At 42.7% G+C, this 21,416-nt stretch overlaps 2 protein-coding genes across 6 annotated transcripts in view; one reads left to right on the top strand and one right to left on the bottom strand.

The window, feature by feature from the left end:
- Window positions 1-6,639, top strand: part of DNM3 (dynamin 3) — a 576,796-nt gene extending 570,157 nt beyond the window's left edge. For 2 of the 4 annotated variants that reach the window (XM_060091252.1, XM_060091251.1), the window contains 3 exons: window positions 2,873-2,950; window positions 5,319-5,363; window positions 6,495-6,558. In XM_060091252.1, coding sequence (XP_059947235.1) covers window positions 2,873-2,950; window positions 5,319-5,340 — 100 coding nt within the window. In that variant the 3' untranslated portion in view covers window positions 5,341-5,363; window positions 6,495-6,558. Of the gene's footprint in view, window positions 1-2,872; window positions 2,951-5,318; window positions 5,364-6,494 lie in introns of all 4 variants that reach the window. The other 2 variants (XM_060091255.1, XM_060091253.1) reach the window with 2 other exon arrangements.
- Window positions 6,640-18,036: 11,397 nt separating this feature from the next.
- PIGC (phosphatidylinositol glycan anchor biosynthesis class C) lies at window positions 18,037-20,710 on the bottom strand. Of its 2 annotated transcripts, none has more exons than XM_060088576.1 (2): window positions 20,594-20,710; window positions 18,037-19,437 (listed from the first exon to the last, which is right to left on the bottom strand). In XM_060088576.1, the coding sequence occupies exon 2, from the start codon at window positions 19,217-19,219 to the stop codon at window positions 18,326-18,328; it is 894 nt and encodes a 297-aa protein (XP_059944559.1). In that variant the 5' UTR covers window positions 19,220-19,437; window positions 20,594-20,710; the 3' UTR covers window positions 18,037-18,325. The 2 variants fall into 2 exon arrangements, with proteins under 2 accessions (XP_059944559.1, XP_059944560.1); XM_060088577.1 differs by lacking the exon at window positions 20,594-20,710 and adding an exon at window positions 20,227-20,565.
- Between the last annotated feature and the right edge of the window lie 706 nt (window positions 20,711-21,416).

Genomic DNA, 21,416 nt, shown 5'->3' with positions numbered 1-21,416 from the left:
TTGAATTTCCAGAAATCATCTACCAAGATTACTCCTCTGAATATTGCTTTTAGCTGTGTTTTGTAACATAGAAGAGCAGTAGGGTCTGTTTAGTTAGCAAATTGCCTACTTGTTCAGATACAAACTCACTCTATTCTAAAACATTATAATAAAACCAAGTTCCTGTGATATAACTATAAGCCTTCTGACCTTAGAATTAAAGAGTAGTCATATAGATTCATTTTATGACTTTTTAGAATAGACTGTAGCCATAATTCTCAAATATGAAATGGGACCTAATACCAGTATGTGATAAATGTTGATGTTTTCTGTGTACACACATATTTTCTAAGCATGTGTCCCTGTGTATACAGTATATACATAGTAAATTTGTGTAAGTACATGTATTTTGTGCCCCTGTGGGTAAGTAGCTTTAAAAATCACTTGTTAAAATGCCATGAGCATGATTGTGTGTGTATTGTATATATATGTATATGTTTGTGTGTAAATAGTTATACATGTGTGTATGTGTGGGTATGAATATATTTTTTAAACTGTGCTAATACAAGAGTTAGCTTTAGAGTATTCGCCATAATATGTGATAAAAGTGGTTGATTTCTTATAACATACATGAGGTGTACAAAATTTTCTCCAGATTACATTCATTCTGAGAGGCACAAGGCTCAGAACTTCCATGACAACATGGTAGAATAACATATACAAGCATTTGCATCTAAATTCACAGCATTGCTATCGAAGAAGAAATTATCTTTGCCAATATAGCTAGCTCATAGTAAGTGTAAGATCTGGAAACCTACCTTTAAGATCTCTGATTAGAAATATAAATTATTCTTAGATTGCTGAGGTGAATCTTAAAAAGCTAAGTTTGTCTACATAGTCATTTTCTTTCTCTACAGTAACTGTCAAAAAATAAAAATAGAGGTATACAGCAGTATGATACAAGTAGTGGATTTTCTGAGTAAGTTTGCTTAAAATGCAGGGAAGAAGTTATGTAACACCTCAGAGGCAGGTCATCCATCCAGTTTTTCAGGTTAACATTTTTCATTTGTCAAACAATGTAATTATTTGAAATGGACAGGAATCTCCTTAACATTAAGAATAAAGCTTAAATAGTAGGTCTCTAAACTATGGAACTCGATGAAAGAAGATAATATTTGAGACTCAAGCCATGAGTTTTATATCATTTCACTAAGAGGACTGCAAGCTGTGAGCTCACAGTTTAATGTGAATGAAGCTAGATGGTTTCTAAGAAACAGTTATTGGTTCACTAGATCCCTCATTCCTTTCTTAAAAGCTCAAATGTGTCTTCTAGAACCTTCAGTCATCCTGTCTAGTTGGTATGTTTAACATTATGTGGTGCTCTGTATGGTGAAATTTTAAGAGTATTTTGAAGCATATGTAGTATATGCATTGCTATTTGTATATATGTGTAAGAATGTATGTATGTATGAGAGCAAGAGAGAGGAAACTCAAGGAAGAGTCTCCTGTTTGTCTTAAGACCTGCTCATACTGGTATATTGGTAAGACTTTTCACCTCTCTGGTCTGGGGTTTCACACATGGCTCAGCTCAAGCCTTCATTCCTTTTTAATTTTTACCCTCAAATTCCTTAATGTAATGTTTTTTAAATTACGATAAAATTACTCTGTCTAATCTCTTGCATTGTATGTTGCCAATTTGCTAAAAATGATTCCTTCCAATCAGAAATTCCACCACTACTTGATTTGTGTTTAATTTCACATGTACAGCCTTTGTTTTGCTTGCCTGTGTGTTTCTTTTCTCTCCCTTTTCTGAATCAAACTCCTCTTTTGCTTTTTTATATTAAGAAGCAGTGTACAGAAGCAAAATCTTGCCTTCTCTGTTGATTCTTTAATTAATTGGAGCCAGAGTACTTTCCCCTGTCTTCTTGGCACTTTCAGGCTTTCTTAATGCTGACATATGGATGGACTCTGTGAATGGAATTTTTGAAGCAAGTTCCTAAAGCCTGTATCATTCTTGAAGGTCATGTGTACCTATTGTGAAAATGTGAAGCTGTATTTCTGAACCTGAAATAAATGATAACATTTGAAGGACTCCCCCCTTCCTCATTCTTGTATATATTTGAGTCATGTCTATGCTTATCAGTAAGATCTGAGACTTGTAAATATTTATAACTCTTTCGATCCTGTTGGTACCAATGTGGAGAATGATAGCATTTGGTGTTACTGTCATTAATTTGGGGAAGGATGAGATTTTTAAAGGGAGCAAATTGGACAAATCAAAGGCAGGAGAGTGGGAAACATTTTATTCCTGATTTGAAGTCATTGTTGTACTAAGTTAAAGAAGAACACAAACCTTAGGGAGCCGGAGGGTACAAAGTGGCACTTGCCAAGAAGCACCGTGACATTTTGCTACTGAAAAGGAAGTGATCCCGAAAAGCTAGGAAACAGAAGGATGAAGAATACTCTGCCCAAATGGTAGGTCTACAGAAGGCATTTCTGACAGAAAGTAATTAAGTTCCTGACTCAACAGTTGGCCTCCACTGTTTATTCATTCGGCGTTGAGGGGAGAAGTTACCCCTTTCAGCTTCCCCAATATTAAGAGAACAGAAGAGTGTTCAGGCTTACACACGTCCTTATCCTGAGTTTCCAGAGAATAGAGAAAGATTCCTTGTTACAAGAGTTTTGATGATAGGTCACTTATCAACATACATAGACTCAGATTGTGCCGTCTAAAAGCAGGAGACAAGAAGGGAGTGGGAGGGGAGAAATGTTGGTTTACTTTCCCTTTGTGTTCAGGGTATGCTCTTTGTGAAAAGATGAATTGGAAAGACTGTTGGGCTAATTCACACTTTCTGTTGTGATTTCTTTCTCATGTCTATACACCTTCCATGAGTGGAGCCATCAGTGCCTTCAAAGGAAGCTTTTTAATGGAAGAAAGAGTCAGGATGCGAATCATGCTGTGCACTGTGCTGTGAGTGTGTGTCTTACCGCATGATTCTGTATTCAGAATAGTTCCTGGTAGAAATTACCAAAACCAAAGGACCTTATTGTAACTATCTGGCAAATTTCCATTTGTATTTTAAAAATAGTTCTGACATCAATGTAAGTATCTGCTCAATTAGTTTTCAAGATTCTTGTTTTTCAGCTGAAACCTTTAAATTTCATACTGAGAAGTACTAATTTCATCACACACCTGGCATTGCCACTTTTAAGACCATTTCTTGGTGTTCTTTCACACTGAGGCAGACTTATACTTGGAGTACATGCAAGAGATGTTGGCTAAAACTACAACCTTAATTTGAAGTTTCCCAAAGTCCATTCCATGAGATTTTAATAAGTTTTACACAGACATACACCAAGGATTTCTTGATTGACTCTACTTGGGAAATGATGACTAAAAATTAGATGTTTCTTTACTGGAAGATTATAGAAGCTTTAATATCAGATGGCAGGGCTAGTGTCTCCATGTTTCTCAGATTTATTTGACCATCAATGCTTTGTTCATAGAGCATCTCACAGGACTAGCGTTCTGAGGTACATGCCTTAGGAAACACTGCTTTAGTGGCTTTAGGCCAGAGGGGAAAGGCATTGAGTGAGATTGTCCCAGTACAGACTGTCACTAACACACAGTTGGGTGATAAGATCAAATGTCATGGCAACTGGAGCTCCCAGCTTAGGACCATCCTCCTGGAGCTCTGATGCTTGGGGAGATCCAAGGAGGTAGGTCACATAGGAACAGGGGGCATGAAAGCAGATAGAGACAGACATGCAATGAGTCCTAGGGGGGCATTGTGGAGGACTCAGATCACTTTCAGTATTACCTTTTCTCTCTCACTTGCCAAAAAAAGAGCTCCTTTAAATTAATTACATTACCTCCATTGTATTCTTCTAAAGGGGGGGATCTAGGCTGACTTAAAAGTGAAGGTCAGCAGAAAAGCATTGAGAACGCTTATTCTTACTGCCTTTCTTGTCTCACTTTCCCAAGCCTTCAGGCTCACCAACTGCTCTGGGATATTAAGTTATCTGAGTGATGGGCAAAGAAAACAAGCAGGGAATATTTTGTGAGATTGTAACAGAAAAGAAAAAAATTATAAGGAAGGCCTTCCCAGGGCTCTTGCCAGAGGAATGTCACCCTAGGAACAGCTTGCAGCACTGAGGTAGATCCAAGAGAATGTGTGTAATTCATCATTCTTCTTAATAATGGAGACTTTTATATATGAATTATGCCCATGTTCCACGCACAGCTTTTCCTACCACCTTACCTTCCTGTTTCAGCCAAACGATTCTCGGAAGTTGTTTTTAAGAAAGCTTAAGGAGGTATAACCTGAAGTTATAATCTTGAGTAGGTAGAATTTGCTTGTATGGTGGATGCTAGTATGATGAGCTTTAATATGTGTTAGCAACTCAGTATCCCAACTCAGTGTTCCAAACTCAATACTTCAAGTTTTGTGTTAGAAGTGGCAATGGTATAAGGTAACTTTGTAGCCCTTCATATAAAAAGCCCCAATATTTTCAGCACGTGACCTTCAAGCACTTCAGCACTGTGTTAAGTAATATGGAAAATTCTGGAAAAGAAATAGTAAAAACCCAAACTGCCAAGATCCATAATAGAAGTAACTCTGAGCCAGTGTATGGTGTCGTCACCAACAATGCTTTTTTGGCAACGAGAGGAAAGTTAGATACAGGATGAGTGCAGAGGGAAAGAAAAGAGCTAAGGGGATAGATGTCACTCTGATGTTTGAAGCACACATTCTAGCTGTCCATGAAACATATTCCAAGACATAAAGTTTCTGATCCTGTTTCTAGACTAGAACACCAAACTAACTCAAACAGAAAAGTGCTTTGGCATATGCTGACAAAATGTCCCTTTAGCACTGTGGACTTGCTGTTCAGTTTAATGGCTCACCTCCCCACCCTGCTGAGGTAATTAAAGTGTTCTAAAGCCCCTTCAGAACTCAAAAATAGTTTCTGTTTGCTGGGCAGGTGATAAATCTCATTGAGCCTGACAGGAATTTAATTACACTTTCTTCATGAAAACACCAGGCATAACCATTACCTGGATCTCTAAAGCTAAAGGCTTGCAGACCCCCCGCCACCCGCCCCCTGCAGTTAAAAGGTTACAGACCAATAACAAGTTCTTCATCATTTAAATGGATAGGAGGCCTCCTTACATTCAGCCAGCTTAAACTGGACCAAAGAAAAATTGGTCTTGGACTTTGGGGAAGGTAAGGTCGTTTTTTACTGCTGCTCAGAAATAGCCCAGTCAGTATGGCTTCATTTACATCTCATAGAAGATGAAACAGAAGTTTGCTTTTGTTTTTGCTTTTGTTTTCTTGTAGACTTCATTGCTCCACTCACTGAAGTGTTACAGAAGTAAGATGGAAGTGAGTATGTTGTTGAACACCTGGATGAGTAGCCAAAAAGAAGTCCCACAGGGAGCAGGGTACTGAACTAACTTGCCGTTCTATGGCTTGCTGTAATGTTGAGCTCATTACCAGTTGGGTTAGAAAGAGGAAATTAAATGTAGACTTCTGCTGGAAACCCGTGGGAAAGCTTCATTGGGCCTGCTGTTTTCCTACTTACAGAGCTGTCCATTGCCATGTAGCATTTACTGTATCTTCCCTAGCAGCCCATCATCCAGCTTGAGGCTGTTGTCAAAACAAAGCAAAACTCTGGATCCTTCTTTCACCACCAGTGGGTCTGACAAGATGCAAGCCAGGCTAGGGATACAGAGAAAGGGCCAGCAAACCAAATTTCATTTACCCTGGACCTGGTTCAGAATAAATAAGAACTTCAGTTGCACCTAACTCTAAGACAGAGGGAAACCTTACCCAAAGTCTTTGGGGTCACCATGGAACAGACATAGCCTCATAGTTTGCCTGGGCCTGGAAAGGCTATCACATCAGGATTTCACCTGAAGGAAATTCTTATTTACAAGTCCTTTTCTCCAAGATCGACCCCAGATATTTTCTGCATTGTGATTACATTGCTCATTTGATCCCTTGCCGCCTTCTACTTTCCCTCATCTTAAAGAAATCTCACCTGTCATATTTCTATATCAACTCCCTCTCCCCCTATGGAGATTTCACAACATTTACTGAAATCTTTGGAAATAACTGAATGTCACAAAATCAGGGTTGGGAAACATACTCAAGTTATAAAGGTATGCGGCTCTTGTACTGTTCCCAGTTCTCCTGAATATGATTGCATGGATTTATCATTCCATGGTACAAAATAACAAGGTTTTGGAGTGGGCTCAAATGGCTCATACCTAGCACATGGCTGGAAGCCAGGAAACATCCTAGGAACTGCTCACTATGCCATGTGATATTCTCTCATTTCCCCTGCATGTCTGCATGTTTTCTGTCTGATTTGAGTTTGATTTTTGTGGGATATTTATGCATGCTCTTATTTGGATTTATTTTCTAATTTAAACATTGTTTTCTTCCTCTGCATCTGTGTTTTTCTTTTTCTTTTGTTTTATTTTGTTTTGTTTTCTGTTTTGTTTTCACTAGGCGACCCCCTCCTGCAGTTCCCGGACGACCATCCTAACCCCCATCATTCATCTCCTTTTATTTCCAACAATATGTCTATACTTGGTATTTAAAAGCCTTTCATTTGCACTATATGTCATATGTACATAAAAACTTTTATTTTTGATCCATGTCTATAATAAAAACAAAGTTTATTCTATATAAAAAATGAAATGTGTTCTGTTTCTTTTTCTAAAGAAGATCCGAGTTAAAATAGGAGTTCGTTTCAACTAAAACCACGTAAGGTGAAAACTACATAATTTGACCTTTTAAGGTGCTTAATTTGAAAATGATTGATTTTAATTTCTTAAAGCATTGTGATTTGGGATGCTATTTGGTGGAGAAAAATAATCTCTCTTCAGTTGAAATGTCTGTCCAATAGAAGAGTGAAACAAGTAAAAATCCTGGGTGTCTAGAAAAGACACAGAGGACTGAATAATTTCACTCTGCCCCCAGGAATCCCATTAATAATTATGATTACACCAAGACCTTTTTTCTATTTTCATTATTTTTCTAGGAGATAAAATATGTATGATTATGGGAGAAATTGTCGGTCTGAAACACATCAATCTCATAGTTTCCATTTGGCAAATTCAGGGGAAAAAACACATCATTTGAATAAAAGTACAAGACAAGGAAATGTTGCCACCTTGAGAAGATTCTTAATGATGTCAGTAAAGTACTGGAAGAATAGAATCTTTATGAGTTTTGGGGAAAAGGTAACTTTTTTTATACTTTAATCCTCGAATGGTAATTCCAACACTGAAATTCTAAACTATCGTTAAAAACAAATCCCAAAGATTTATCCAAATAAAATGTTTATTACTAAGGTAATGTAGTCCATCCTGCCAAATATGTGATCTGAAGGCTCCCTAAAGGTTTGAGATTTAATTCAGAGTTTTCTTTTTGAAGATTTACTTGGTCTAAATTAAAATTTTAAAGGATCTCATCTTGGATGAGATCACTTCTGAATGTGCCTCACTTTAGCATATGAAGAAAAAAACTATAGGACAGGAAAGTAAAGTACTGTTGATCAGGACTTGGTGGTCCACTCACTTCCTGGCTGACTTAGACAAGCCCTGGCAAAGAGAGGCAGCGCTGGGGATGTAGGCAGGAACCTCAGTTCAACAATGGGGGACCCTCACTACCAATGCCCTTTCTCTGGGCTGTAAAAATCTTTTTTAAGGACTACGTTCTCCTCCCCAAAATGCAAAAGCAGTTTATTTCTCAGGTGAAAACTTTCATATGGCACATTACGTTGGTGTGTACTTGCATCTCAAGTTCAATGACTGCGAGTTAGAAGCGCTCGTGACTAAGGAAATTCAAAGGCGCCAAAGCTGGGGATCAACAGAAGCTCAAGTTTACCTGGAGGCGGCTGAATTGACGCAAAATATCACACAGCACGCAGTTTGTTGCCCTTCCCTTCACCTTCAGTCCAGGCATTTAATTCCTCTAAATCAGTATTCTTATCGGGTAGCTTTCTCATCTGATAGCATGCTCATCCCAACAGACCCAGTTTTCCTGGATTATATCACACCACCTCCGCAAATACAAACAGAGGTTGTCAACAGGAAGGTTTTTGCCAATTCATCTTTTTAAAGTGTTTGGTACTTTTCCACTTTGTCTTAAACTTGAACTTATTTTTATGTGCAGTGTTACACCATGTAGATGTTTAAAACTTAGACTGACCTGATGACCATGAGAACGTAAGGCTCGAGTCATGGAAGAATGAAATGATTCCCTGGCAATCTTACTCGGTCTCCTCAACAACTAGGTACGGCCCCTTCCTCACATTCGATAGGCGAGAAGAAAGGGGGCCTCCTCTTCGAATGGGAGGGGGAAGGAAGAAGCCTGGGGTAAAATGAAACTATGCTGAGGTTTGTTCATATTTACTGCTCATAGTGTTTCTGTGTTTCATAACATCCCCTTCCTCAGCTCTCCCACCTCCACCCTCAATATTGGATAGAGAGCTGAAGAAGTATAGTTGAACTGTACTGTCTCAGGATCTTCGGGAGAAACAAACCATTATATCTTTAGTAAACATAATATTTCTTAAGTATTCTCATCCCTTTATTTATGCATCAAACATTTCTTGAATTCATAAGAATGTCCTAGTTACTGGGAACACCAGAGAAGAAACAGGATAAAAGTAGCTGACAAAATAGCTAAATAAGCAATTCCAATATAAGCTATGACAGGAGAAAATTTGGGTCCTTTTTTCCAGGGAGAACTGTTACCGACTTCCATGCTGAAGCAGTTATTTGAGTCCTAGAACCAGATTATCTGCTTGACCCAAAGCCTGCTAACATTCCAGAATGTGGTGATTTTGACCTCTGACAAAGAAGGGAACAATAGAGCTCATTTCAGCCAGTCAGAAACCAAACTTTTCATTTCTAATGGAATAGTATAAGTTTCTGAATCACATAAGTGTTGGTTGAGAAAGACATAGTGCTATTGAAAGTGAAGTAGTCTGTTAACTTTGCTTGGGCTTCTAACAAAAAGTCTTTTGATTTAGAAGATACCCTGTAGCAGTCTCCCACTGGATGCAGTGAGGGGAATGAGAATGCCCCAGTCTCCGGCTAGAAACACCCAGGACACCTAGGAGATGGAGAAAAGAGAACTAAAGGTAGGAAAAAATAAACAAAACGTCCCATGCTTTCCTTGGGGAGTTCCACTGTTAAATAAATGTCTGTAAGCCTTGGGAGCCACATATACACTGAAGGGTGTTTCAACAAACATCCTAGAAGTTGAAATCCAAGAGGGGATAAGGAAATAACCTCAGCTGTTCATGTACAAACATGGATACCTTCGGTGGGTTCAGATCCTGTACCCTTCAGTACTCTTATCCCAGAGTTTGAAAAAGACTGTACTTGCCAACGTCTGTTTTATAACTCAGTACTAAGTATGATCCTTTAAAAAAAACTCAGAAAATGGATGTTGGAATCTTTAGTCCAGTTCCATGAGATTCACAGTCTTCACAGCTGTGAGTCCATCTTAAAGACATGAACCTTATCCACAGAAAGAAAAGATGGCTGAAAAAGAAAAAAAAAAACTTCTATACCCTTTATAATACTACAGAGTCTATATCTGAATAAATCAAATGGAGCTTATGCTACCACACCACTGTATGTCCCCCATTTAAAGAGACATACCAGCTGCCTCCACTACCATAATATATACCTATTTTTGTTTGTTTTTTTAATACTACAAGTTTCTATCGAATTGCAATACTGTCAACATTTAAGATCGGATGGCAGGTTGTTGGATGAGTCGAGACTATAAACTGCTACTCTCGAAGTGTTCTTAATCTAGTCACATTTTACAATACTTTATATCAGGTTTTGATTCTCACTGCAGTCCACATCTTCAGTGATCCTCTTGAACATGAGCCATGAGCAGGCAGAGAATAAAGAAAGCCTTAGCCTCTGGCCGCCAGGAGCCAAAGCAACTTAAGGATCCTCAAGACAGTAACAGAGAAGTCACTGAAGTGGGTCCTCCCTCTCAAAACAGCTGCTAACAGACTAACAGAGGATATTTTTGAAGCTCCATATAATGCAGTGGAAAAACTAGCCTTTCAGATTCTTTGGGGTTTTTTTGTTTTTGTTTTTTTTTTAGTCTTTTGGATTATTAAGGGCTAGCTTTTCTTCCCCCAGTCCTCCTCTCTGTGGCTGTATTTCAGTTAGAGCCAAGGAGATACTTACCTCTGCTTGCTGCTTTTTTCTCTTTTAAAGGCAAAAATACTCTCAGCCTCATACACAATAGCTGCTGGGGCCTAAAGATCTGTTTATTCTGCAATTTAGAAAGAGTGGGAGGCCCACGGTGTTCTCACCGACCAGAGTCCAAATGTTCCCTGGGCCCTGCACAAGGCCACGGGGCCGTCCTGGAGCGTGAGCCGTGTGCCAGCGGAGCTTGAGAAAGCAGAAGCAACTCCTCAAGCCAGCTCTCTCAGGGGCCCAAGGGGACAGTATCCCTCGACCTCAGCACTGGTAAAAATCAATGGGCTCCAACACCCCAGCAAAAGTATGGTCAAGAGATTGGAGAGATAGTCTGTTTAGGGCACAAGACCTCACTCAGGCTGATCCTGGGTGTCATTTGAAACCCAGGTGCCAATTGGAACTGGATGGTGACAGAAAAGGCCATTTGCCTTTCTCAGCTCCTTCCTCTGGCACTCTTAGCCCTGTGGCACCTGATGGTGCGAGGAGGCACCAGTACCGTGGAGTTGCCAGGCCCCAGGTGCCGAGCAAATGTTGGGCTGTTGGGAAACAGACTGCCTTATCTCTGGGGAGTCCTCCTGTTAATCACAGTAATAGATCTGGGAAGAAAATGGTGTTTTGATTTGGCTAGTGATTGCCACTGTTCCCAAGGTAAACAAGCCAACTTTAACTGCACCTGTGAGTTGTAAAAGAAGAAAGACACCAAAAGCAGTGGCATGGTCTAAGCTAGCTCACTCCTACAGAACTTCAGCTGTTTCTACTCTGCCTCTCGCCTGCAGCTGAGCTCGCCAGAGCCCTCTCAGTGGTCAGAGGAGCGTCCCTCCTCAGGCCTGATGGTTCCCAGGAACTTGGTCAAACCCTGGCTCTCACTTCAGCTCTGATCACTTTCCCCAGAATCCAACTTTCTAGAACACTACAAATGGCACTGCCCCACTGTTGGAAGTTTGCATGGTTCTCAGGAAATTAGTCATGAGCCCCACAAGGCTCTTGTCAATATGTCCATTACCCAGAGAATCAGCGCATGAACTCCATTAGGGAACAGTAAAAAACATGTTCGTGATGACACGAGGGTGCCTGCACACTAAGACCACACCTCCTCTGAGGTAAAAAGGAGGCCCCCAGAAATCTCCTCAGCCCTACCCACCAACACTCACATTCTCATCATCTGCCTTGAACCCGCCGGGACTTACATAGCTCTTTACCCCAGCCTAGGTCAGTCCGCCAAAAAGCCCTAGACTGCTGGGTTGCTGTCCTGTATGGAGATTGGAGTACATATCTATTCCATGCTCTTCTCCCCCACCTCTCCAACTTCTGAAACCTTTACCCTGTACCCTCTATAATTCGCTGCCCATGATCAGTAAACTTCCCCTAAATCTTCAACCTGTCCTCTGGATGTGTCCGTCACCTTCTTTCTCTAACAGGACAGCTCTAAGCCTACTGCTTTCTGGGCGACCTTCTCCAAAGGGGGTGCTTGTCTCCCACAGCCCTTGTACTGCTGAGCCTCATGTGGGGTAGGTATACTTGTTTTTCATTTTTGCTTTCAGACCATTCTTCCTTCCTCCTCCATGAATCCTTCAGCTTTGGACCTCATGTACCAGATTATAGCACACACCCCTCATTGTTGCACTTAGCTACCAATCTCCAGTTCATTCTCTCTTATTTCTTGATGATTTTAGCTCCTGTTTCCCTGTCATTCTTTCCAGTACCCCTCTTGTCTTAATTCTTGGGGATTTCTACCTAAGTGTAGGTGTTCCTTCCAACACCGCCCCCCATCTCACTTCTCATTTCCTTGGACTTCACTCCTCCAATGACGTTGCCCTCCACCCTACCTCAGCTGCTCACTCCCAAAGTCATAACCTTGTCTTTATCTATTCTCTGACCTTTACTTCCTGTCTTTCAAACCCCTTGAACCTCCAATCCATTGACCTTTGCCCTGTCCCTCACCTCCCTGTCCTTCACCCTTCTTGAGGTTCACTCTCCTTCTTACCCAACTTAAATTCCACGGTCAACCATTATAATCAGGCCCATGCATAGCTACCGTTCTCCCTTGCCCTTCTCTCAATCTGATTAATCACCACCCTGGGTAAATTCAACTCTCCGTCTACTCTAGTTTGCACTCATGTAGCTGTACATGGTTAGGAAAATACACACACACCCACACACAACCAAGCTTCACTTTAAATTCATGACTACCATTCTCAAGAGAGCCCTTACTACTGCTGGGCAATTATACTAGGCATCCCTAGTTCATTCACTCTCCCAATGTCCTGAACTGTTTCATACCTCCTCACTTCATCACTTCCCCCTTACTCTCACATCTCAGCTGATTCTTTGCCTCCTACTTCCCTGAGAAAATTGAAGCAATCAGAAAAGAATTTCCAAAGATTCCCATCACCTCATTTATCCACTAACCATCTACCCACTTACCAGCATCTGTATCTATATTCTCTGCCTTCCCACTATGTTACCATAGATCAACTATCCCTTCCCATCCTAAAGCCAGTCCCTCCACTTGTGCAATAGATCCCATCACCTCTCACCTGCTCAAGAATATTGCCCCAGCAATTAATTCTTCCCTTTCTCACATCAACTATTACTTTCTACTCTTTCATTTCCGTCGGTATACAAACATGCTGTCATTTCCCCTATCCTAAAAACAAAAAGGTTTCTTGCCCTCACCTCCCCTTTCAGTTTCTGTCCTATTTCCTGTTTCCCCTTTGATGTAAAACTTCCAGAAAGTTGCCTGTACTTGCTGCTCCAATTTCTCTTCTCTTATTCTCTCTTAAATCCCCTTCATATAGGTTTTTATTCCCACAACTCCACAAAAACAATGTTCTTTTAAGGGACACCAATCACCTCCTCCTTGCTAAATCTGATGGTCAATGCTCAGTCCTTGCTTTCTTGATTTTTCAGATTTTGATCTGATTACAGTTGATCACCCCTTCTTCCTTGAGTCATCTGCACTTGGTTTCCAGGACTCTAAACTCTTGGTTTTCCTCCTGTCTCAGTGGCTGTGCTTTCCAAATCTTTTTGCTTATTCTTCTCTCCAACCTTTTACTTTGGATTTATTAGTCCTCTGTATATATAAACTTCCTTGGTGATGTCATCCAGTCACATAGCATTAAATGCCATTTATATACCAACAAGTCTTAAATTTATATCTCAATCCCATATATTGCTCCTAAAACCCAAACTCATATCTCCAACTCCCTACTCAACATTTCAGCTTGGATGTCTACATTTCATACCCTACATGCCCCAAACTGAATTCCTGATCCTCCTCCCCAAAATCTTTATCCATATCCCCTTGGCCCCCATCTCAATTGATGGCATCTCCATCTTTCAATTTGTTCAGGCCCAAAACTGTAAGAGTCACTTACGATTCTTCTCTTGCATCCATACCCTACATCTAATATGTCAGGAAGACCTTGACTCTACTTTCAAGTTATATCTAGAATGTGACTATTTTTCACCACTTCCTCTGCTATCACTCTGCTCTGAGGCACTGTCATCCCCTGTTTGGATTAATATCAGAGCCTCCTAATGCTTATTTCTGCTCTACTCTTCCCCACAGCAACCAGAATGAGCCTGTTAAAATGTATGTCAGATCATGTCCCTCTTTTTCTCCAAGACCCTCCAGTGTTTCCCATCTCAGAGTAAAAGCCAGAGTCCTTTTAATAGCCTACAATGTCTAGGTGACCCAGCCTCCCACTTTCCCTCTCTGGCCTCCTCTTCTGCTCTCCTTTATCACCCCACCTTGGCCACTCCTGGCTATTCCCCAAACATGCCATGCAGTCTTCTGCCAGGGCCTTTGCAGCAGCTCTTCCCTCAGCCTGGAACTCCCTTCCCCTGAGAACCTGGATAATTCCCTCACCTCCTTCCAATCTTTGGTTAAATGTTACCTTTTCCATAAGACCTACCCTGTCCCCCTTACTGAATACCATTGCTACTTTTTTCTTCTTTTTTCAATAGCATTTGTTACCTTCTGCTTATGTTTATTGTCTCTCTCCTCCTGCTAGAATGTAAGCTCCATTAGGTCAAGGAAGTTTGTCCCTTTTACTTGTAGGTGTATCTCACGCACGCAGGACAAACAGTATCTGTCATGTAGTTAATGTTCAGTAAGTATTTGTTGAATGAATAAATTTCTGAGGCTAAACATCCTAAAATGCAAATGGTAGAAGTGAGTAGAGGTGGTCCTAGGTGGACAATACATTTTTTAATAAATAGATGTTGGGGGAAGAGAATAAGGGACAAAGGGGATGATGAGGGGCTTGATAAAGCATTAAAAGCGACTGCCTACCAGTTAGCCTTTAGCCCTAGGTGCAATTCAAGACACATTGAATTTCTTTGTAAAAGGGAACATCAATAACTTCCACAAGATGGCACTGTGTCCAGTCCTGTTTTCCCGCATTCGAAGGGTTTGAAATATTGTAAAATTGTGTGACTGATGCCCTCTGCTGGCTTGTTTTTGTTTTTCTTGACCTTGAGCCTTTGGCTTAAAGATGTAAATGATGGCTCCATATGCTTCCTTGAACATGCTCAATGTGATTCTTACATCCATAATTTAAGCCAGCTGGCCAAAAGCACACTCAAAAGTTTATAGTACTGACACAGCATACAGGCATAACCCTGACACCGATTTGATTGCCACACAGAACCACTGTGGTGTGGTGACACTCAGATCCCTGCACCGCATTCTAGCCGCATGCCAGTCATGCATCACGCCAAAAAATCAGGCACACTTGCTGCCTCGTGGCTCTACCTGTCCTTCATCCTTCCATCTCAACTACAATCCCTGGCACCATTTTGGAAAGATGGGCAAAACTGCCTTCCCATTCCTCCCTCCTTGCTCTCAATTGCCACCACCACCCTCCAGCCTTCCTTATAACTTAGGGTGACAAGAAACAGAGCTGGGAGGAAGGGGTACATCTTCTTATACAGACAAGTATTTGACAAGTTGGGATTTTAGTTCCAAAGCTACCCTAACCCTCTCCCCTTCCCTGCCCTCCCCCACCTGCCCACATACACACACCATAGTACTCTCTGGAAAGTTAGATCATTAATATCCTATTTGCAGTGTGGTTTAAATTTAAAAGACTGACTGGATTACTATACTTAAGTGATAGGTAACTTTCCCAAGAACTGTCACATTAGGTCATACCAATTGTTAAGTAGGCCTGCATCCCTATGCCAGCAGCAACCCAGACAAGCATGCCATAAGTGAGCCTCATCATTCTTCAGGTAGCAACACCTAAAGGCTTGGGATTTCTTAACATTTATTTATTTGTTTGTTTGGCTGTGCTGGGTCTTAGTTGCGGCATGCAGGCTTCTCTCTAGTTGTGGCACGTGGACTCTAAAGCATGCAGGCTTAGTTGCCCCTCAGCATGTGGGATCTTAGTTCCAAGACCAGGGATCGAACTCACATCCCCTGCATTGGAAGGCAGATTCTTAACCACTGGACCACCAGGGAAGTCCCTTAACACTTTCTTACAAGACAGTTATGGCTTTTTTATGTGTGTTTTTTCCCAAAACTTTTTGGAACCCATTTATATCCCTGGCTTGTAAAACTTCTTAGACTTATATGCAGACAGTGTATAAAATTATTTTTTCATTTGTCTTAAATTTGCTCTGTTCAAATTTCAAAGGGTGTCTCCTCCTATAAGTCATGATTTGGTAGGCAAATAACATCCACTTTCACCCTTAATAGTTTTATAGAAATGACTGTATCTCTTTCGAGGCTTCCTTCCAGGCTGTGGTGTTCTATTCTCTAATTCGTTTTCATAGGCCAGCTTCCTTTCCCTCTGATTCCTACCATTTTGGTTATTTCAGTTATCCTTCTGTGATCTAATTCCACTATAGCCTGGTTGTGAGGCAACCAATTCTGTACAAAGAATTCCAAACACAAAAGCACTGGATTCTGTTCTCAGTAACCTTCTAGATAATGCCCAGAATTCTGAACCAATGTCCTTCAGATACTACACATGGAACACCTTAGCTTGGGTGTACCATCTCAGGTACCTCGAACTTAACATGCTTCATTCTTATTTTCTTATCTACTTTACTTCCAAACCTGTTCTCACATCTGTTTTCTCATGCTATACTTACTAGAAAGAATCCACTCAAGGCAGAAGCCTCCCCCCACCCCGCCAGTTCTCTTCCCCTTCCATTGTCCAACATGAATTTACCAAGTTCTGAAAATCTCTAATCAGAACCGACACCTCCTTGGTACAGTCACCACCCTTAGTCTAGACCCTCATTTTTCACTATTACCACAAGAGCTTCCCATGCTCAGCCTCTGTAGTTCAGCCTGAATCCTGCTACCAGAATTTTATAAACACACACACACAAAAGTGTGTTTGGTGGGAGCCCTATATCCCTTTTCAAAAGCTCAATTTGCCATTGACTCCAGGATCCAGGAATTCAAGGTATTCACCATGCTCAGACCTCAGCCTCTCACTGCAGCCTGTCCATTCTGCACTCCCCTCTCCTGCCAGGATGAGTCAGGCCCTGTGCACCTGGACATACACACTGTTCACTCCGGTTGGAATAGTCTTCTCCCCACAGTCACCTCTTTTCTCTTTGAACTGAATCTGCTGCCCCACTCTGCACCCTCACATCCAGCCCGTAACACCCCATCCCCTGCCACCTCCACGGGGAACTTCTACAACCATCAGACTGCAGAGGATCAGGCCTCGGGTAACTTCAAATACTATTGTGTGGAAGAGCTGAACATGACAGCACAGGCACATGCATTCATCCCACTGAGGAAGTATTTTTGAAAGTGATTCAAATGTGGGCAACTGTCTGCTCACCAACGTGGATGCAGTTGCTATGTGAGCTCCCTAAAGTTGATCATCGGAAATCCATTCAAATAAGGAAAGTGTATTAAAACATTAAAAAGTTGGGCCTCCCTGGTGGCGCAAGTGGTTGAGAGTCCGCCTGCCGATGCAGGGGATACGGGTTCGTGCCCCGGTCTGGGAGGATCCCATATGCCGCGGAGCGGCTGGGCCCGTGAGCCATGGCCGCTGAGCCTGCGCGTCCGGAGCCTGCGCGTCCGGAGCCTGTGCTCCGCAACGGGGGAGGCCACAACAGTGAGAGGCCCGCATACCGCAAAAAAAAAAAAAACATTAAAAAGCAAAATCTATTTTATACAACTCTTTACTATATTCAACCACTAAGCCCTGGCCCTATTTCTGATGTGGACTAAATAATAATTATAAGCCAATTCTGGTCAGTCAAGGCATGCAGAGTAGTGGTTACCCTCTTTGGACAGGGCACGCTCTCCCCATAGTTCTAGCTGCCATTAGTCCCACAAAGCATGCCAGTTTCACCTGCTTGTATTGCTGACCTGGCTCCTAAAGGTCTCTGCCACCTTGGCCCCCAAACCATCTTTTACTTGCTTGAATCCCACCTGACCTCTAAGACTAAGCTCAAGTGCCATCTCCTCTAATAAGTATTTCCTCATTACTCCAGCTAATTTGACCTCCAGCCTCTTTGAATTCCCCCAACATTTTGCTTGTGTATTATGACACATCATACGCCCCTTGTAGCTAGTTGCATCCATGCTTCATTAAGAACTAAGTGGAAACTGTGAGTCAAGGTTAAGTGACCAATTCTGTGATCTCAGGCCACAGAACTGGACACAGCATCCAGGGTTCTAGGATTTAAGCTGTAGATAAATAACAGAGCCTACATTTAGTTCACTGAAAAAGGTAAAAGTGACTTTATATGCACACACATACTCTTATTCTCTTTTCATGTCCCTTCTATCTGCCTTCTGCTCACAGAAAAATAAGACAATTTGATGGATGTATTGTTACTTTTTTAATAAATAGAAACGACATCACTTCATTTGTTACAGAGAATAATAATGAGAGACAATAATTCAAGAGGGCCCCAGGAAGCTTTTTCATCGACAAAGTAACAGAAAGGAGAAGCACCTTCACTGCCCAAGCCTATGGGTAATTTTTTTCTCTTGATCTCTGATCTCCCACCCACATCATTATGCCACTTCCAGAATGGAACTCTGCCTTCAAATCTCCTACTAGTTGGAAGGCTGGTCTATCAGCTTGTCTCAGTAACGGAATGGAGGTCCCTAACTCAGCTGAGGAACCTCGACAAGTCTTCTTTGATTTCAGCCTCATCCCAAGGCCCATGAATGTTTTCTTTAAAAAGCTGCAGGCGAATGAGGTAGAAAGGGCAGAGACATGAGATGGAAACCAGCAGAAGGGCAAAGAGTATGGCTCCCACAGCACTAATGGACAGCAGGCCTCCCAAGGCTGCAAATGCAAAAAGCAGTGTGACTCCCACATAGCTGTGGGGAGTGCATGCCTTCAGTTTCTTCTGTAACATGGGCCATAGGGCAAAAATCTGGATGGCAAATGTCACCATGACGAAGGCATGTAGGGACCGGGGCAGGCGTGAGGCAAGGCAGACAGAAGCAAAGATGGCCATGTTCAAGGACAGTGTGCTGGATACAATGGCAGCATTGGCACCATAGTCAAAGAAGATGAGGTGGCCTAACAGCATGAAGACTGACATGGCATAGATGGTGTCAGTGCTGATGGACTCTGTCAGAGTCTTCAGCACGGGCGAAAAGCCATACGTGAAAGTTATGAAGACTAGGGCACTCTTCAAGTCAGCCCACCGGGTCCGCCCACTCTTCTTCCGTCCTTCACCTCCATCAATGAGATCAAACAAAACATAGCCAATCAGTGAAGAAGCCAGGCAGGTCCCAAAAAGCCAATGGGGAGCCAGAAGACCCTCATCCATATACCACCAGATAACCACAAAAACACAGACACTGCACAGCTGCTGTATCACCACACTGGACTCAAATACCACAGCCCAATATTGGTATTTCCGGGTATAGATGTTCTTCCGGAGCTCTTCCAGGAACCTCTGATCCACGTAGTTATCAGGAAAAGGCTGTCGCTCATACAAGACCTTCTGCCACCTGGCCTCTTTGGTGTTAGTTACAGGCTGGGCACACATTATCCTTTCGCTCAAACTCAGGCCAGTTCAATCTCCCTTGCAGAAGTCCATGTGGTTCTCGATCTTTATAAAGTTTTGAAATAAAACCTCTCTGGAAATTCCATGCTGAGCTGTGGTTGATATTGTACCGACCTTCCCTTGCTTTCAAAGGCAGCAACCCAGGCTAGGCCTACAGTAGATGAGTTTGTTCTCTGAGGCAGGACAATACAGCCAAGTTCCTAGAAAAAGAGAGACTATGAATCTATGAAAGTTATGAAAGGTCAAGGGTAGGACTGAGTTAAAATCAAACCAACGTATTGCTTTATTAGAAGTTTATTAGCAGTCTGAACAGAATACACATGGTGGCCATCTTATAATTATGGATATTAAAATTTCATTTCAGATTTTACATTATAATCCCTTGTCAGCTATCACTTATGGAGTGCTCACTATGTGCTAAGAGTGTTACGTAGCTTCTTTCATTTAATCTCCACAACCTTGCAAATTAGTATCAACCTCACTGTAACTAGTAAAAAAGCTGAGATTCAAAGTGCTTAGGTAACTTTAGCCCAAGTTAACAGTGGTAAATAGTGGATCCAGATTCCAATGAAAATTCTGCCCCAAAGCCTGTGCCTCTAAACCAGTTCTTAACTCAGGAGTTCACATATCCTTGAGGTCTATAGATGGGCTTCAGACCGTTCAAAAACCCTATCAATGCATATTTGTAGTTGTAATTTATGCAAATTTCTAGAATTAGGTTCCAAGCTTTTATTGGGCTCTCAAAGGCATCTGTTACTTAAAATAAAAACAAAAATGTTACTGGTCTAAAGACAAAAGTAAACCTCACAATACAGAAAGATATGAGCTTTATGGTTTATTTAACCAAAACCAAGGACTCAAGATTCTTAATCCCTTAACTGAGCTTAACATCCTTTAAAGAGCTATCATCCCACTTATTAACGGCGAAACTCGGGAGGATCAAAGATAATGATACCCTTTTCACAATGGGAAAACTATGAGTCAAATACCAAGGTCATCCAGCAAGTCTGCGAGGAAAATTCTTATTGTCCGACCTAATTTCTTCCATGGAGAGCACGATAGGTTTTGCATCACAAGCCAGACACCCTGAGAGCCCCCCTCACTGCAGCAGGGACCCCAGCCCGGGGATCTCACGGCTGCCGCGGGGGCTGGAGGGTCAGAGGCGCCGAAAAGGGCCACGCCCGCCCGCAGGGCGGGGGAGGGGTGAGGAGGGGGTGGGGCGGGGTAGAGCGTCCCCGCGGGCGCCCTACTCCCCCTCCCGGGCAATGCCCGCCCGCCGCCGCCCCTCACCCAGCCTCGGGCCTGCGGGGGATGGCGGAGGAAGCCCAGAGACACCGACTCCCACACGGAACCCACCTGCCCGCGAGTTCGTAGGGGTGCGCGGCCGGGAAAGAGCAGCCGCCCGCCTCCTTCCCCATCCGGGGCGCCGAGGTCGTGTCGGCGGCTGAGCACTTCCGGAGCCGCCACAACCTCCGCGGTTAGAGCGCCCTTCCTCGGCCTTCGCGGCCGCGAGGTCACTGCTGCCCCCTCCTGGCCGCTCAGAGGAACTCCCGGCTCCTATCCCGGAAAGAACGCTCTGAGCCAGGAAAGCCGATGCTCAACGGGGAGACTGGGACGTGGCGTCCGAAGGGCAAGGGAGGGAGGCTGGGCTGGGAGAAGAAAGATTATAACGGCTACTTTGATGGAGCTCCTATTATGAACTCAGGCCCTCAGCTAGGGACTTCCCACGCATCCGTGCATCCACTGGACACATATTCACTAAATATCTACAGGTATCAAGCACTGTTTTTTGTTTTTTGCGGTACGCGGGCCTCTCATTGCTGTGGCCTCTCCCGCTGCGGAGCACAGGCTCCGGACGCGCAGGCTCAGCGCCCATGGTTCACGGGCCCAGCCGCTCCGCTACATGAGGGACCCTCCCGGACCGGGGCATGAACCCGTGTCCCCTGCATCGGCAGGCGGACCCCCAACCACTGCGCCACCAGGGAAGCCCTCAAGCACTGTTTTAGGTGCTAGTGATACAGCAGTGAACAGAACAGACAAAAATCCCTCCCCTCATGAAGGTTTCTGTCTTGTGCATTGACCTGTAAAGTGATGATATCGTCCTCCTTTCATGGAAGGCAAAACATAAGCTCAGAGAAGTTGTGATTTTTCCAAGGCCACACAGTTGGGAAGTGGATTA

Source organism: Mesoplodon densirostris, chromosome 2, assembly GCF_025265405.1.
Source record: "Mesoplodon densirostris isolate mMesDen1 chromosome 2, mMesDen1 primary haplotype, whole genome shotgun sequence".
In the NCBI taxonomy this organism is placed as follows: Eukaryota; Metazoa; Chordata; class Mammalia; order Artiodactyla; family Ziphiidae; genus Mesoplodon; species Mesoplodon densirostris.
Note: the sequence above shows the minus strand (reverse complement) of the source record. Positions and strands in the feature narration are given on the sequence as shown.